General features: G+C 48.8%; 1 protein-coding gene across 3 annotated transcripts in view; it reads right to left on the bottom strand.

Moving 5' to 3' along the window:
* SIDT1 (SID1 transmembrane family member 1) overlaps positions 1 to 16,275 on the bottom strand; it is a 37,403-nt gene that overhangs the window by 2,620 nt on the left and 18,508 nt on the right. For 2 of the 3 annotated variants that reach the window (XM_068698594.1, XM_068698609.1), the window contains exons 6-22: positions 15,749 to 15,832; positions 15,104 to 15,197; positions 14,307 to 14,378; positions 13,944 to 14,037; positions 12,780 to 12,823; positions 9,776 to 9,847; positions 8,960 to 9,108; positions 8,608 to 8,681; positions 7,524 to 7,590; positions 6,464 to 6,537; positions 5,888 to 6,011; positions 4,737 to 4,854; positions 3,872 to 4,008; positions 2,629 to 2,737; positions 2,206 to 2,220; positions 1,509 to 1,585; positions 273 to 319 (exon numbers count right to left, since the gene is read on the bottom strand). In XM_068698594.1, the coding sequence (XP_068554695.1) occupies positions 273 to 319; positions 1,509 to 1,585; positions 2,206 to 2,220; positions 2,629 to 2,737; positions 3,872 to 4,008; positions 4,737 to 4,854; positions 5,888 to 6,011; positions 6,464 to 6,537; positions 7,524 to 7,590; positions 8,608 to 8,681; positions 8,960 to 9,108; positions 9,776 to 9,847; positions 12,780 to 12,823; positions 13,944 to 14,037; positions 14,307 to 14,378; positions 15,104 to 15,197; positions 15,749 to 15,832 (1,451 nt within the window). The remainder of the gene's footprint in view (positions 1 to 272; positions 320 to 1,508; positions 1,586 to 2,205; positions 2,221 to 2,628; positions 2,738 to 3,871; positions 4,009 to 4,736; positions 4,855 to 5,887; positions 6,012 to 6,463; positions 6,538 to 7,523; positions 7,591 to 8,607; positions 8,682 to 8,959; positions 9,109 to 9,775; positions 9,848 to 12,779; positions 12,824 to 13,943; positions 14,038 to 14,306; positions 14,379 to 15,103; positions 15,198 to 15,748; positions 15,833 to 16,275) is intronic. The other variant, XM_068698603.1, reaches the window with a different exon arrangement.

Genomic DNA, 16,275 nt, shown 5'->3' with positions numbered 1-16,275 from the left:
CAGTTTCCTGCAGAAAATAGTGTTCAGCCCTGTTCCCCGTTGAAACACAAAGTGAAACAGAACCCTCCACATTCATCCACTGAGAGCGACCAGAGATGTCCGAGGAAAGGTCCTGGGTTGCTTCCACCCCACGGCCAAATGCATCTCACTCAGGAGGACTTGGTCCCAGATCTCTGTGTTTAGCAAAGGGCTTCTCAGGAGCACACAGCCCACCTGCAGGTCCGTGCCAAATCCTTCTGCCCACATGCACAAGTACCCAAGGCACCACTTACAAGGACCAGTTGACCAGGTTTCCAACGATGAGCAGCACCATCCTGTCCTGGAGAGAAGACATCAGTGAGTGTATGAAAGCAGAAGGAAACCAGAAGAGGCGTTTGCCTCAGAAATTCAGGCTACCATTATCTGAGGATTTGGAGTCTGGTTCCTGTAAGCGTGTACGCACCTAGCACATGTTTGCTCCACAGGAGCACGTGTCAGCTGGGCACTGCTCTGGCCCTCACAGATTTGAGGAGAGCATTGCAAAACAGAGACTAAACATCTACATAAAAGGCCCAGCCCATCACTTAAGAATCAGTCTCAGGAGGTTCATTTGTCTGTAAACCCTTTGACTAAGTTCCCACTGTTCTCCTCGTTCGATTCCTCTCCCCACACGAATTTATATGAAGTTTATTGCACAGAAGAAGGACATTTGAAAGAGGAAGCTGGAAAAATTTTGGATAGCTTCCCACATATTCACAGAGCCCTTTTTCACCAGTCTCACCATTAGCAAGGGAAGAACTTTAACTATGGCAGAAGGGTTACATCTGTGGGGCATGTGCATTTATGCTTACACAGCTGCTTTTATGACATGGCTATTTCAGGCCAGCCAGGCTTATTTTATGCCTGAGTGCACCAAGTTTGCTTGCAAAATTCAGTCTGAGGCTTATTGTGAAACTGGGGAATTTAAAAAAAAATGTAACCCATAAATAAAAAACTTCATTTGGCATCAAACATTAATTAATGCTCTCTGTCCTGGGGAAAGCAATCAGTGGGATACAAGGTAACAGCTACTGATTTTGTTGTTGTTGGGGTTTGTTTGTTTGTTTGTTTTGTTTTGTGATTTGATTCTTTTAAACACTGTCTGCCCCGAGGTGCTGTAGCAGCAATAGCCATTGTGTAAGCCACATGGCCGTGGTAGTCACTGTATTCCCTGGAGAGACTGTGCCACACAGAGCCTTAAACCAATTCCTTTGAACTGATGTCTCCAGAGAGGAAGAGCAAAGGCAAATACAATCACGCTTGTATCACCTTTGCTTTGATGTTTTATTCACCAAGCCTTAGATCAGAGAGGTCCTGCTGGTGGTAAACAGCTCCAGGAGAGATCTGTAGCTACTTAAACATTGGTGGATCCAAGGGGAGGGAAGGGAAGCAGGCAGCATCACTTCTGCAGATAGTCACAACCCTTCCTTCTGTACCCTGGAAGGTGACCAAATGCTGAGGGAGGTGTTGCGATGTGAGGAATCACCTACCATGTACATCGGCCGGCTGCACTGCTGGATACAGTCTGTGTACAGCACCATTGCTGCCCGACGAAATATCCCCAGGTCTGCCAAAGAAGAGGACAGAGTGAGCTTCAAAGTGCCCACAGGAGAAAGAGGCTGGCACCCCCTGGCTAACAGAGGACCCAGAGCGTGGAGGTCAGGGTGTCCACACATTCATTTCTTGCCCTCTGGGAGCAGCCCTTGCTGAGCAGAAGGGCAGCCACTAGGGGATGTCGACAATGTTTGGCCAAAACAACAGGTTAAAAACCCAACATCCCGCTTACACAGCTTGGCTTTGCAGCCGTGTCTCTTTAGGGCAGATGCGTATGTAGGAAGGGGAAAAGTACTTCCCATGGAACAAGCTCAAGCCACTCCTGCTCCCAAAAATCCTTGTGAAAACTTCACTGGCAAGCCAGCAGGGGCAGTGGGGATGGACAGACACGCATGCACATGAACACCCCTCTTAAGTCACAAATGTGGAGCTCGAGAAGGCTCTTGTGCCAAGATGAGAGCTCTCCTGTGCTACACTGTCCCCTTCCTGCTGAGGAGCAGCACAGCCGCTGCCAAACCGACTTCACTTCTCCAGGTGGCACCTGGGCCTGCCCACCCCTCACATCCATGCATCCCCAGCCGCTCAGCTGCTGTTCAGTCAGTTCAGAGAAGAATGGGAGCTGCTCCCAGTTACCTGAATCGGGGCCATCTGAGGCAGACAGGAGCAGAAGAGGAAGGAGAAACATGTTTGTAAGCAGAGCACGAGAACCAGGACCCCCAAACCTCCTCCCTCTCACCCCACGAGGGGGGTTTATCTGGCTCACCCCCCTGAGCATAGCACCAGGGAGAGCTGCAGCAGTATGGCAGGCCCAGCTCTTTTGGCACCACAGGGCAGCTGGGTCCTGCTGATTCCCATGTCTGGGAAGCAGCAGGATGAGGACTTGAGAGGCCAGGAAGCGCAACAGATGAGGGAGAGGACAGGATAACCCAGAACATAAAGAGCACACCACAGGGCTGGCCTCACAATTGCACCAAATGCCACAGAGGTGGCTCACGTGGGTTTGAGCAGGAGGCACCTGCACGCCCCAGGGGAAGAGGGCTCAGCCACAGCACTCACCGATCTTGAAGCGGCCCATGTAGTAGATCTGCGTGCTGAGAGCCAGTGAGGCCAGAACATGGATCATCGAGAAAATGACCCAAAACCACATACCGTTTTTCCCAAACACCTGAAAGAAAGCAAAGACATGTTAAAAGCAAACTGAGCCCTGTTACCAGCAGGGTGATCCCTTTCTCTCCTGTGTCACCACGGTGCGTTAGACAACCCCACTGAGCACAGAAGAGAAACCCCCAAATCCTCTAAGCCAAAACAGATCTATAAATCCAAGCATAGCTCAGGAGAGCGAGAGGAGCTCAGCACTTCAGGAGGATGGGCTGTTCTTCCTGAATGTCCCTTCAGACAAGGGTGACAGCTCAGAAGGATTGCAGCTGGCTCAGGGAACAGAAATACAGGGAGTCCCAGATCAGGCAAGCTCTCGCTGCCAAGCTGGGCAGCAGCTCTCTGGTCAGGAGCTGGATTTTACAGATGCAGTCAGAGAACCAAGCATTACTTTAAACAACCATTACCAGCACACCAAGTGCACTACTGCAATCCCAAAAGTATAAAGCTGCTCTGCGGGTAATTGTAGGCTTTTGGTTTATTTTAAGACTGGAAGTGACCTATCAATGCAAGTTAACGCTGCACAAAGCTATTACTGCACAAAACGCTGCACAAAAATATTAATAAACATTAATATTTCAGTTATACATTGAAGAGTCCAGAAACTCCAGTCTGCTGGCAGGCTGTGACCACACATTCCCCTCCCCTGGGGCCACAGCACATGCCTGAACTTTTCCTTTTGCATTGAGAAAAAAAGCAAGCAGAAAGCCTCTGCATGAATGGAGCAAGAGAGACATGCAGCTTATAAGCTCCACCCTGCAACTTCAAAAATATCTCACAAAAAAACATATAGCATCCCATAATAAAAATGTAAGGTTTTGAACCTGTTTTGAATGGTGTTTGTGCAAATCTAGTAAAGTTATCAAGAGATTCTTGGAAATCCTCAAGTTCACCAGCCATGTGCCTGTACAGACACCTTGATGCATGAATTTCCCCCTTGAGAAGGAGGGCATGTAGAGGGCAAAGCCTGAAAAGGAGTGCACCTAGGGGAACTGTGCCCTTCCCATCCCTGTGAGACCAGGGAAAAAAAGGAGGAAAAAGACAAAAGCACCAGAAATTCCAATTCTAGCAGCTGCTTAACACACTTTTACCCAGCTCTGCTGCTCTCCCCTGTTCTTTGCCCATAGGTAAGAGGGAGCCATACCACTCCAAGGACAGCCAGACAGATGACCACAGCAAACGAGGCATAGGCAGAGTAGGCGCTGGCATTGATGTCTGGGTGGCGAGTCTGGTAGAGCTTAAGCATGCAGAGTCCTGCGATCATGTACATGAAGGAGGTGTCTATGGAAGGAACACAATACAAAGTAAAAGCAGGTACCGCCAGCAGGCTGAGAAAGCTGCTCAAAGGATGTGCAGAGAAATGGGGCAGCAGGGTCAAACCCAAAGCCAGCTGTCACGAATCCCTGATGCTGCTCTGCATCATTCAGCAGCTTGTGCTTTGCTGTCTTGCAGCACACTTACCATGCTCCGGGGCAACAAAAAACTCTCAGCAACCCCATTCCAGTGTTTTACAACCCTCCCAGTTACAAAAAAAAAACAACAACATTTTCTTGCGTTTGAATGGAGTTTCCTGTCCTCGTCCTGTCACTGGGCACCTTCGAGAACAGCGTGGTTGCATTGCCTTCATTCCCTCTCATCTGAAATTTATGCATGCAGGCAAGATTTCCCCTTTCTCCCCAAGCCTCCTCTACTCCAGGAAGGTGAAGGGGCCCCATAGAGGAAAGTTTCCACTGCAGTGGCAGACAGAGGCTTCCTGGGCTTGAGCACTTGGCCACTCAGGCTGTGCACTTGCTATCTTCAGGCTCTGAGCAGCAAAGGCAAGGGGTATTCATGCCAAGAGCACACTACCAGAGTCCCAAGGTCTGGAGAGGAGGCCAAAATGAATTAATCCCCATCATCCAAAGCCTCTCTACCTCCTGACTGAGCCCTGAAACAGGCTCAATTCAAGAGGAGACAGAGCATGACCTACCCTACTTCCAGTACAAGAAGGAAAAGGCAACTCAGCTTACCAAACTGGAAATTGGAGTAGTTAGGGCAGACATGGTAACAGGCACTGAGCACGCCTTCCATCATCAGAGCGATGCCCATAGCATAAAAGAGACCAAAATGCTTCGGGATCCCATAGTCCTGTAAGAGAACAGAGCTGTACAGAAAGTGTCCTCACCATCCTGATTACAAGCAAAGTTTCATTCTCCATCACCTCATCCCTCCTAGCCCCCACATGTGTCCTTCAACCTGTGTGCAATTGTAGCCACACTGCGTGGCTGGTAGGATCCACAGGCAGCAAATCCACGTTAACCACACAAGCCTCTGGTTTGAAGAGCTCAGATGACCTTGTCACTGACACCTTGAGACCAAAACGTCACTGCCCTGTCGCTGTGCTGTGCTACATCCTGCACAAAACAGAGAAAAACGGGGACCCAGAAGAGCAGCCTTGCTCTTGTGGTCAGTGAGGGGTTAAAGGCACCTGGGTAGCAGAGTCCATCAACACAGCTGAGAAGGCATCTCCATCAGGATCTCATCTGAAAGCCTATAAGCACCAGATCCCTAAATCTGCTAAAGGCCTTTACTTGCTACCAAGCCAGCCAAAGAGCTGTCTCTCTCCAGAAATCACCAGCATGACCGCCCACAGGGCTGCAGATTTCCTCCATCATCTCCCAGGACATACTGAAGAGACTGCAAAGGTTCTGCCTACAATGAGCTCTGCTTCAGAGCTTGAAGAGCCAAACTCCTCTGGATTAGCATACAATGCTTTGTGTCTTCTTGCTACTGCTTTCTAGAAGACAGATGTTTCTCCCCACTGCCACATCATGGGACAAAACAGGGATCCAGATGTGCTCCCAGACCTCTGTCCCTGTTCTTCCACAGCAAACACCAGGGGAAGAGCCACAGCCACAGGAGTTGTTCCTCTGCTCATCTCCCTGTCTTTGCAAGTCCAGGCTGGGTAACCACAGCAACACAAACACACTGCGAGCAGCAAAGTGGGGGGGTGTGCAGGAACACGTCTCACCTCCACCCTTTTTCAAGGAAGGAAGAAGAGGAGGATTCAATCCTCCAGCAAGGAAGGCTAACTGAAAACCACCATCCATGCTCTGGTTGTCAAATTCACCCTGCCTTCCCTTCCTCCCTCCACGTGGCCCCACGCAACCATGTTCCCTACCAGGGTATAGATATCTTTCATCTCCATGGCCCGACGGTGGAGGATGTCTCTGCGCAGCACAATGAGGAGGAAGAGGAAACCCAGCAGCGTGTGGCCCACATTGCTGAGGATGTTGTTGAAGGCACTGCAGGAAAGAAGAAAGTTTAAGACAGGGACAAGTTTAGCAGCAGGAGGCTGAACCCCAGGCCACAATAAGCTGAATCTATTTTGTCCCCCCTTACCTCCCCATCTTCCACCTCAGCAGCTGCCAAACACCTGCCGGTTTTACACACTGGATTATAATTTCAGGTCGAGTAGTTCATCTGCCTTGGTAGATTTAACACTTTTTTTTTGTGAGATTCCCAACTCTGGGTTCTCTTTGCAGTCCAATATTAGGTCAGAGAAAGGCTGCTTTGATCTGAACTGCTCAGCCACTGCTGAGCTCAACAGAAACTCAGGAGGACTCTGTTTAGAGCCCTAAACTCTCAGCAGGTCTTATCAGCATGGTCAGTGTGAACCTTGTAAGGATAAAACCCCAACCTGCACACAGCATGAGCACCCTGGATACATAATGCAGTGACCACAGGGCTCACTCACCTCAGCACCCCGAGGGGATGAGCACACAGAAAGTTGTAGTAGCAGATGTCCTGATTGCCTGTCACATTCACCACCTGCACAGAAAGGAGGTGGGAGACCTGATGTTAGCAAATCCTCCCTGCTTGGAGGCATTTGTGCTGTGCAAACACAGCACATTTACAAGGTGTAAGTGACAAATTGCATGTACGGCAGCTCTGCAGCCACTACACTTTGCAGCTTTTCATGAGCCACTGTAGCTCAGGATCCACAAGGTCTTGAAAAGCAGCACAGCTTGTGGCAGCAGCTCAGGGTGCTTCCGACAGGACTGGGGTGAGCTGCTGTTGGCTGAGCCCTTGACTGGCTTGAAACCCAGCTGGTCAGTTTTGTTCTCTTCGCCTAGCTTCAGTACTTGGGGCAGAGCAGGGACCAAGTGCCAGTGTTTGAGAAGAAAGTCACTGTGGAGTCAGATGTAAAGAGGCATGTAGGGACCAGGAGGCAGCCTAGCAGTAGCACTGGCACGGGGAGTACCAACATCTGCAGGCAAAGCTTTTATGGGGGGCAAGATGTTGCTACAGGCCACAGACCTGACAGCGTTTTTTGGAGAAAACACGGTGTGCTTTCACCAGACAGCACTGACAGAGATGGAGGAGAAACAGATCCGCTTGCAAATCTCTGAATAACAGTAGGAAAGCAAGGACTGGAAGAAATCACTCGTATCATAGCAAATTGTACTTGCTTTCGGTTGTCTTTCAGAGATAACAACAGGTTCCTCCTGCCTCTAAAATGAAATAGGCCCTAAATGAGGCATCGGAGGATAAGGAAAACAGAGGAGCAGAGAGCTGCAATCCCTGCTTACCATGCAGAAATAGCAGAACAACTGCAGCAGAATAACAAGCTAGCAACAGTGATCAAAACCTGGTACAGAGAGCAGCTAAAGTAAACTGCTCCTCAAAGACAGAGCAGGATTCCTCGGTGACCCCAATTTTACTGCAGCTGTCACCCTTGCACCGTGCAGCCACGGAGCACGTTTAAAGGCAGGATGACCCCAAGCCCTGGGGACAGCCCACAAAGGCCAACGCACCGTCTGGTAGGTGATGACAAGCTGGATGACGGGCAGGGCATAAAACACGGCGATGGTGATGATGTTCCTGCAGAGAGGAGGCAGAAGCAGCAGTTACACACCAACACCATCACTGCACCCCCAGCACAGAACCTCACAGGGCTGGTGGAGCAGCAGGAACATCCCAGTGCCTAAGGGCACAGGCCCTTCTCTCCCTGCCACAGCTTTACACCAGCTCTGGTTGTGATCCCCCTGAAGCAGAAGAACAAACGAACTAAGGCAAACAGGAGGCAAACACCACGGGCACAAGAAAAGCCAGGATGTGCACCACAAGCTTGCGTGTTTGAATACTGAATCATTGAATGATTTGGGTTGGAAGGGACCTTAAAGATCTAGTTCCAGCCTGAACAACCCCAACTCCCTCAGTGTTTCTTCATAGGAGACGTGCTCCAGCCCTCTGATGATTTCTCTGGCCCTCCTCTGGACCCACTCAAATAGATCAATGTCTCTCTCGTGCTGGGGACCCCTTCCTGCAGTATTCCAGGTGGGGTGGGGAAAGCAGAGCAAAGGGGGAAAACCACCTTCCTCATCCTCATTTGAAATTCCTCATTTTGTTAGACATTGGAACAGGCCGTCCAGGGAGGTGGTGTAGTCACCATCCCTGGAAGTCTTTAAAAGACGTTTAGATGTAGAGCTTGGGGATATGGTTTAGTGGGGACTGTTGGTGTTAGGTCAGAGGTTGGACTCGATGATCTTGAGGTCTTTTCCAACCTAGAAATTCTGTGATTCTGTGATCCCACTGGCCACAGATCAGTTCCCCCTTCCCCATTACGTTCTAGTTCATTGCTTGTTACCACACTTTAGAGAAGTTAATGCAAACCAGTGACCATTGCCAGGATCGTGTGTGCACTGCTCCACAAACACCCTCCTTTCAGGTACGTGGGATCTGCAGTTACTGGTTAGAAAAGGGTGTAACGGGACAGCTCAAAGAATATCCTCAGGCCTAAACTGTGGTTCTAAAGATGAGCGTGTGGATGTGGATGGGGAGTCAACAACCAGAGACTTGGTCCCAAGCTTGGGCCTTGCCAGTTTGTCTTCTCCTTACCAAAAATAAATTTTGTATTTTTTGCTGACAATCCTTCGGTCCTTCCTGGACAAGTCTGACAGATAGAGGAATACCTAAAACATCAGTGAGAGAAAAAATAGAGAAGAAAAAACAGAGAAGAACTAATGAAAAAGCCAGTAGAAAATCTTGACACACTTAGAAAACATGCAGCTTGGTGCAATTTACACCGTTTTTACATAGCAATGTAAGAGCTCCTTTGCTCATCAAGAATCCCTTGATTCTGTGTTGAACAAGTTCTACAAAAGTGGAAACTGAAAATCCCTGGAGAGTGACTCTGAAATCAGTGTTGGTCCCAGCCCAGCTGTGTCCACGGCCCCAGCAGCAGCCATACCTTAGTGCGGATGACGTTCTTGTCGCTTTCAATTTCTGGCATGGTGTCGAAGTCGCTCTCCTCCTCCACAGAACTGTCTGTGTCAGAACCAGCTGGTGGCCCACGCTCAGGAGAAGACAACTGCCGTCCACCACTGGAGCTAGACTCATCTGGAGCACAGCAGGAAGAAGGAAACATGCAGGGTGAAGGCCGAATCCCTCTATGCACGACAGCAAGGAGGATGCCCAGATATCAGCAGCGATACACTGGGAAGAGCTGATGTGATTATTCAGGGATCACATTTTTCCATGATCACAAACCTCCCTAAAAGTCTCAGGTATCAGCGGAGAGCACTTTCAAGGACCATCTCTGTTCCTCCTGTTCCTTGTCCCTCCCACCTCCTTTCCCCAGTATTCCTTTTTTATTTTCTCCCCTGCTTTTACCCTACTACTTTTCATCTCTAACATTATCTCCTCTTTAGTAGCCTGGGCTCTGAAAACTGGAAGTCTGAGACCAGCCAGAAAGCTCTAAAAATACAATCAGGCTGTTCAGGGGTCAGAAACAGAGTGACATAGGTAAACTCTTTGAGGCTTGGACATTTCCAGTGACAGCGACTCTTTGGGCACCTCTTCGAGAGATTTGGCACTTTTTTGGTGGACCCTTCCTTACCCCTCTCCCTCCTTCCCCCCAAAGTGCAGCCCGGCTCGCCCCAAGCTGCAATTTCATTGGAAGCAGTTGCATGCAGCTACTAAAGCAGCTCGTAGCTTTGTTCCCTTGGGGCCCTAAAGCACCAAATCTGCGCCTTCCCTGTGCCCCCAGTTCTGGAAGACACAGTACCAATAGCACCATAGCTGCTTCCCTCGGGGGTGCTGGATGTGATGGGGTGTGAAGACGTCATGATCCCGGATCCTGCAACAAGAAGAGACCCAGAAGAGCCAGTTAGTTCCACATCAGAGCTTCAGAGCATCTCTCTGAGGAGTATGCAAACAGCTTGAAGAGTTGGAGGGGCTTGGGAAAAGCGGCATTTCTCTTAACAGATGGCACCCTGTCTCCCTCTAGAGCATACTGTGCAAAGGGGAAACTCCAGCTTTGCAATATGAAAAAAAACCTTCCCTTCAGCCTCCCCACAGAGGCAGCCAGTCTGACTCACAAAAGCATAAGCCTCTGTCCAGCATCCCGTAGAGATCACATCACTGCAAAACTTGGCAAATACTATGGCAAGTCTCATAATATTCAGAGCACCCTTATGAATTTTCAATTCTTCTCCTTCCCTTCCCCCTGTATTGATCTATTCAGATATCACCATCTCCATTTATCCCTGGAAAAGTCAGACAGCCCTTGGCAAGACAGCTACTACACAGTTTTAACCAAGCAAAAATGTTGCATGAAAAAAAGAAAATAATCCTGTGTTGATGACAAGAGGGACAAGCTGCCGAAGGCTGAGAAGTGCCTGCCTCCCCACACACACCTGAAGCATGGAGGGCTGCACCTCCCAGTCAGGCTGCACTGAAACTTTCCTCCCCTGGCTCCACATTCCTTCTTTTTGCCTGGTATCTGACCCCTGGGGCATGGCTCAGTGGCTGAACTGGCTGCAGACAAACCCAGCAGCAAACACGGCACGCCGAGCCCCTCACAGAGGGGTCAGATGCCCCCATCCCAAAAGGGAAGGAGCAGAGCAGTGGGAATAGGACCACGCTTTCCAGTGGTGGCAGCCAGCAAGACTGGCCCAGCTGCCCGTAAAGCTTTGCCCTCACAACGTTGTGCAGCCACTCAGCAGCAAAAGGAGATGGGACAGCGTGTAAAGCCTTTGGCAATGACCCCTGTCTTCCCAAACTGCATCTCCAGCTTCCTAGGACCTGACCTCTTCCAGACTCACAGGCACAGGCAGACTCCACTCTCCAGACAGCGGTTCCAGGCACCTCTAGCACCTTACACAGATTTTCACACCATTTTGATTAGCCACATATGTAAGAAGCCCCCACAGCCACTTTGGACCCAGCTCACCCACTAATTTCAGTCCCATTTCCCAGTGTGTGAGTGAGTCAGCAAAGTAAATGCAGTGTCCGAGGTGTGGTTCCTCCAGCTATTGTCTCCTCCAGGCAGCGATGGTGTGGGATGGGAGGTGTCCCAGGGGATTAAAAAAATAAAAATTTACCCACAGAAACCAGGTATTGGCTGAGTGCCCAAAGGGGCATCCAGAGTCACAGGATATTCAGAGACAATGGGCAGAGACGGGTTGTTCAGCACTTCCACCCACACTTTCTTCACTGGGAAGGGAGTGATGGGGAAGACAAGAGCTAGGGACACCACAGAGGAAAAGAAATTCCAGAGAGTGGGAAGAGGAGAAAAAAATAACAGAAAGCCAGCATGCCCTGGGTGATCTGGAGGACAGGGAAGATGCAAATTATCGGTTTATAGGCATCAGTCAGACACACACCCTGAAGAGACAACAGGGAAAAGAAGAGCGTGTAGGCAGGATGTCGTTCTTCTGTAGAGAAAGGGATGTGGCTGTGGTATGCACCAGGCACGTGAAGGAGGTATGGAGTACAGGAAAGAAGACAAGTCACGGAAAGAGCAGGTGCCCCGGGGAGGAAAACCAGAAATGGTGAAGGAATTGCAATCCTCTTGTTCAGCAGTCCTCCCCCTCTATGAGCCCAGTCTCCCACCCTCTGGGTCTATGTATGCACACCCCGCAGGATCCATCCCCAGTCACTCAACATTAGAACGTTTTCAAAGCACATTTTTACACTCCCAGCTCATTGGGTTATGAAGACCACCTTTCACACACACCTTGTGTCACATAGCAATGCAAACATGGATCTCAGTGGCTGAAGAAGCCACCCTTGAGAAGCCAAATGTCCAGAATTGCCTGAAGAAATATTAACCCGAATAATGCCAGGTCAGAGTGAAGTTGCATAGCTGATCCTTTAAGCACAGCTCAGTTATGCTCATGGTAAGTAGTAAATCTAGGAGACTGAAGGAGCTAGGGATTTATTTTTTTTTTTTAAAAAAGGGAACACACCAAGAACCTTTCAAGTTCTTGCTGCTAAATTGTAAAGTCCTCTCGTTCCCCAGGAGAGAGGTACAAATGATGATGTTTCTTTACCCTCAGACCAATGCTTTGAACTATTTTTAAGGCACTGAATATTTAAACAAAATGAAACAGCCGACCTCCCACACCTCACCAGGAGGCCCAATGCCCCCTGTCCTCGTGACAAAAATGTTCATCTTTCACCAGCAGCCTCTCGGATACAGCTCGGTTTTTATAACACAGAAATCTGCAGTATGTAGAAATGTGGGTGCAGCATAAAGTAAACAGAATCCAATACCAAAGTAAATAACACAAACAACACTACCTAACTGTATTAGTCATTCATTTACTTGGTTCTCTGCAACCCCCAGTTAAAAACAAATTAAAATTTAATTTCAGAGAGAGAGACTCCATTCTTAAACCAGGCAGAGGAAATTTTAAAGCATAAGAGCTGAAAAAAGTAAACCAAAAATCAAAGTGCTTTATTTAGAAATGAACAGACCTGGCACTGGGAACATTAGCCTGTAACTAGGTCTGGCTAAGGCTTGTCCTTCCTTCACCCCTCCAAATGCCAGCTCCTCAGAGCAAGGGTCCAGACCAGGGTTTGGTAGACCCTGCTTCAAATGCCTTTTCTTGTAAGGGCTGAGAGGAAGCTCTAATATCTTTCATTAGCACCAGAGACTGTGTGGTACATGTACAAGGAAGGAAGAAGGGTTGAAGAGAGAGAAGGTACTTGACAGACTGCCTGTCTCCTGTCTTGCCTAGGACTTGTTCACTTAAAGCTGGCACACAACAGAAAAGAGAACTCACCATCCTCAGGACTCAATCTTCCAGATGAAGCCTTCCTCCGAACCCTAAAAGAGAGCAGACAGCACTCATGAAACAGCCAACAAACCCCATTGCCTGCCAGCCATGGCAAAATTATCTAGAACGCTAACAGGCCAAAATGCTGCAAGCTCTAAAACCAAGAGAGAGCAACAAAAACCTGCAAAAGAATTAAAACAAATAAAAAATAAAAGAAAGATGTACTGTTTTTTACTGGAAATGTCTCTGCCATGACTGCTTGCTGGCTACCTCTCCCATTTCCAAAGCAGCAGAGTTTTTCCCCTTTCATATGCATGAGGGGCAGGACAACCAGTTACATTATCCCATCCTACACTGCTCAGTATATTGGGAAGAGAATCTCAAGTCACATTCCGATACCCAGGTGCCCCACTCGGGGGAATGGGCGCATGAGAATCCACTGTAGCAGGAGCTACACACACTTAAGTAACTTCATTGAACTGTTCCAGTGAGATGTTCATCGAAACATCATTGAAGTTAGGCCAAAACCCGCATCTTGGAACTGCATTTCAGAGCACCACACTTTTAAGATCCCTTCTTCTGAAGCAGTGGAAAAGTTTGCCACCTTTAGCCTGAAAAGCTCCATTATAATCATGGTTCATGTAAAACCAGCCTGCTGTTTGCCAAAGGCTCTCCTTGGCTCTTCTCATGCCAACCTTTGCCCAGTGGGCCAGGGAGGAATGCAGAAGAAACCTTCTTCCACACTTTGGACAAAGGATTTGCTTAACCATTGTCACTGCCGACACAGGCACAGCCTGCTGCCCCACCAAGGCTCATCATGTGCTGGTGGTTACCTGCCCTACAGGGGCAAATCTTAACTCTCCGTTGGGCTGCTGTGCCCTTCCTGCCCCTCTACTCCTGTTGTCACTCAGGAAGACCACCACCACCGAGTAACAGGGTACACTGGGACAGTCAGGGAGAATTTTACTCTTTTTCCACACCAAGAGCAATGTGTCTTAGCAGTTGTGCCCAAGTTCAGCTTTATTCACTCCACTGAATAATCAGGGGGTTGTTTAGATGCTCTGTTCAGATGCTTGCTGCCCTTTTTCACCCAAAACGCCACGCAGGGTGAGGCACTTCTAAGAATAAAGAGAAACAAGAAGGCTGTTCTTGTAAAACCCCTTGACTCACCTGATATAGTGCACAAAAGCAACGATCACTGAGCCCAGGTAAAAGGAGAGGAAGCTCAGGAAGCTGAAGAACATGGCCTGGATGTAAACAGACCCTGGGGAAAGAGAAGGCAGCAGTCAGCCCTCAGAGCACAGGGAGCCTGCCCTGCTCTTCCCAGCACCGCCTGCTGATAACACCCAGCCCCAAACAGCTCTCCAGACCCACGTGCTTTCTTCAAGAAGAGATGCCAAGAACCTTCTGCGAGGTCTCTCCCCGCTTTCTTTGTCCCCAGTGCTAACCAGTCCCATGACACCATCCCATGACAGCACAGAAGCACCAAGTTCCCCACCATAAAGCTGCACTGCTCTGCACAGAGACACTGACTGTTAATAGAGGGCACGATTGTCACTTGAAGGTTCTTTGTCCGCTGTAGGTTCCAGGTTCGGTTGACGTTTCCTGTGAGACGCAAATGTAAAGACAGAGTCTGAGACATCATTTTTGCCTTTGGCCAAAATTCTCCTGGTAATGAACTTCTCTGCAGAGTGCTGCTTCTTGTTTTTCAGCAGGGCTTAGCACACTCTGCTAGTACAGCTCTGCTGACAGCTTTAGGATAAGACACCCAAAATGTGATTATTATTTTTTTGACGGTCAGGGAGAGGGGAGGCAGGGGACAGGTAATGTGGTGGAGCTACAGGAGTCAAACATACCTGCTGATTGCCATCTTACTTTTCCTACAGAGAGGAAGCCACCTGACTTTGAGGACAGGAACGTACCTGACCTGAAATAAACTCCACTTTTTTTGAGGACAGCTGCACCCTCACTCCAGTTTCAGACATCACAGGAGTGGTGATGACCACTTCCCAGAAGGTGGATACATTTGTTTTCTGACTTGGGAAAGCATTGGAATGAGTCTCATAAAATTATTTCTAAAAAAATTATTACTGTTTCCTGCTCCCCCAAGTCATAGATCCCAAGATAGCAATGTAAGAAAATGCCATTTGCAGGAACTGCTGTGGGCCTCCACACAGGCAGGAGAATAATACAGCGAAAGAGAAGTGGGGAAAAGAATAAAGCTGCATCCAGCAGTGCCATATATTGCCATCCCACAGGCAGGACCCAAAGGATTTCTGCTGCTCCACCACCAAATTGAAGAAGCAAATCCACCCCCCAGCACAACTCACCGTGGATGGAAGAAGGCACAGAACCCCCACAGGCATAATCCTCTGGCTTGATGACAAACACAACGAAGAACTGCTCACCTGGGAAGTCCTTTCTCTGCACAAAGACAGATCCATGAGAAGTGAAGGAGCCTCTCCCTCCATACAAGGCAGAGGTGATGCTCCAAAAGGCTAGAGGTAGGTTTGAATTGCTACACAGACAGCAGCCCTACAGAGACCTGCCTGCTCTGGACAGAACCTGGCTTCTGGCTCCCCTCATTCTTGCTGACAATAAGATGAGTTCACTAGTCTGGTACAAGCAAACCAATGTTGAAGCATTTATTTTAATTAATATAAACCATCTCCTGAAGCTTTGTTTATTAAAAGGCCCTACCAAAATCACTCAAGATGAGAAGAGCAAAGGTTCAAACAGAAGACACCTGCTCACAGAGGCTGTCAACATGGCTATGCTGACCTACAGTGCCAGCACCCCAGGCATAACACGTCTACCTCAACAAACACAAGCAAGGTTTTGCAGTCAAGGTAAAATCCCTCCTTTCCATTATAATCCAGTAAAAGCAGAGACCCTTCCTGGAATCAACGGAAGACAACTAGGGATACAGAGGACAAGCCACTGAAAAACATCGCTTGGACAAAAGTCAGTCTCACCTGCACCGTGATGGCTGCCTGCTTTGTCATGGACTGGTAAACACCGTTGAACTCCACGTTGTGGTCCAGGTCATACACTGGGCACTACAACAGACAAGTAAGAGTCAAGCCAGGCACACAAGTGGATGTGGGGTAACAAAAGGAACAAGACAACCAGGACCCGTTCAAAAGTTAGAAAAGCTGCTCTGAAGATGCTGTTTGCCTGCACTCACTACTCTTGTCATCCTCACAAGAGGGCTACAATTTAATCCCAAATCATGACTCAGTTAGATTGATCTCTCTGCCACTCCCACAGGGCAGTACATACACTCAGGTGAACACCTGCATGCTTGCTGCTCTGTACCATACACCAAGTTGAAAAAATCACCTGCCACTCTCTTGTCTCCTGCCCTTCTGCCACTCAAACACGGGGATGCAAGCAGGAGTTGATGTTACCCATTTCTCTCCCCACCCCAGGTATTAAAGGCAAATGCTGGGATTTCAGAGCTGGTAGCTGAGGCATCTTGTACCTCTCTCTGCCTTGCTGA

This window comes from Anas acuta, chromosome 1 (genome assembly GCF_963932015.1).
Source record: "Anas acuta chromosome 1, bAnaAcu1.1, whole genome shotgun sequence".
In the NCBI taxonomy this organism is placed as follows: Eukaryota; Metazoa; Chordata; class Aves; order Anseriformes; family Anatidae; genus Anas; species Anas acuta.
This window is presented reverse-complemented; position numbering and strand designations above follow the sequence as displayed.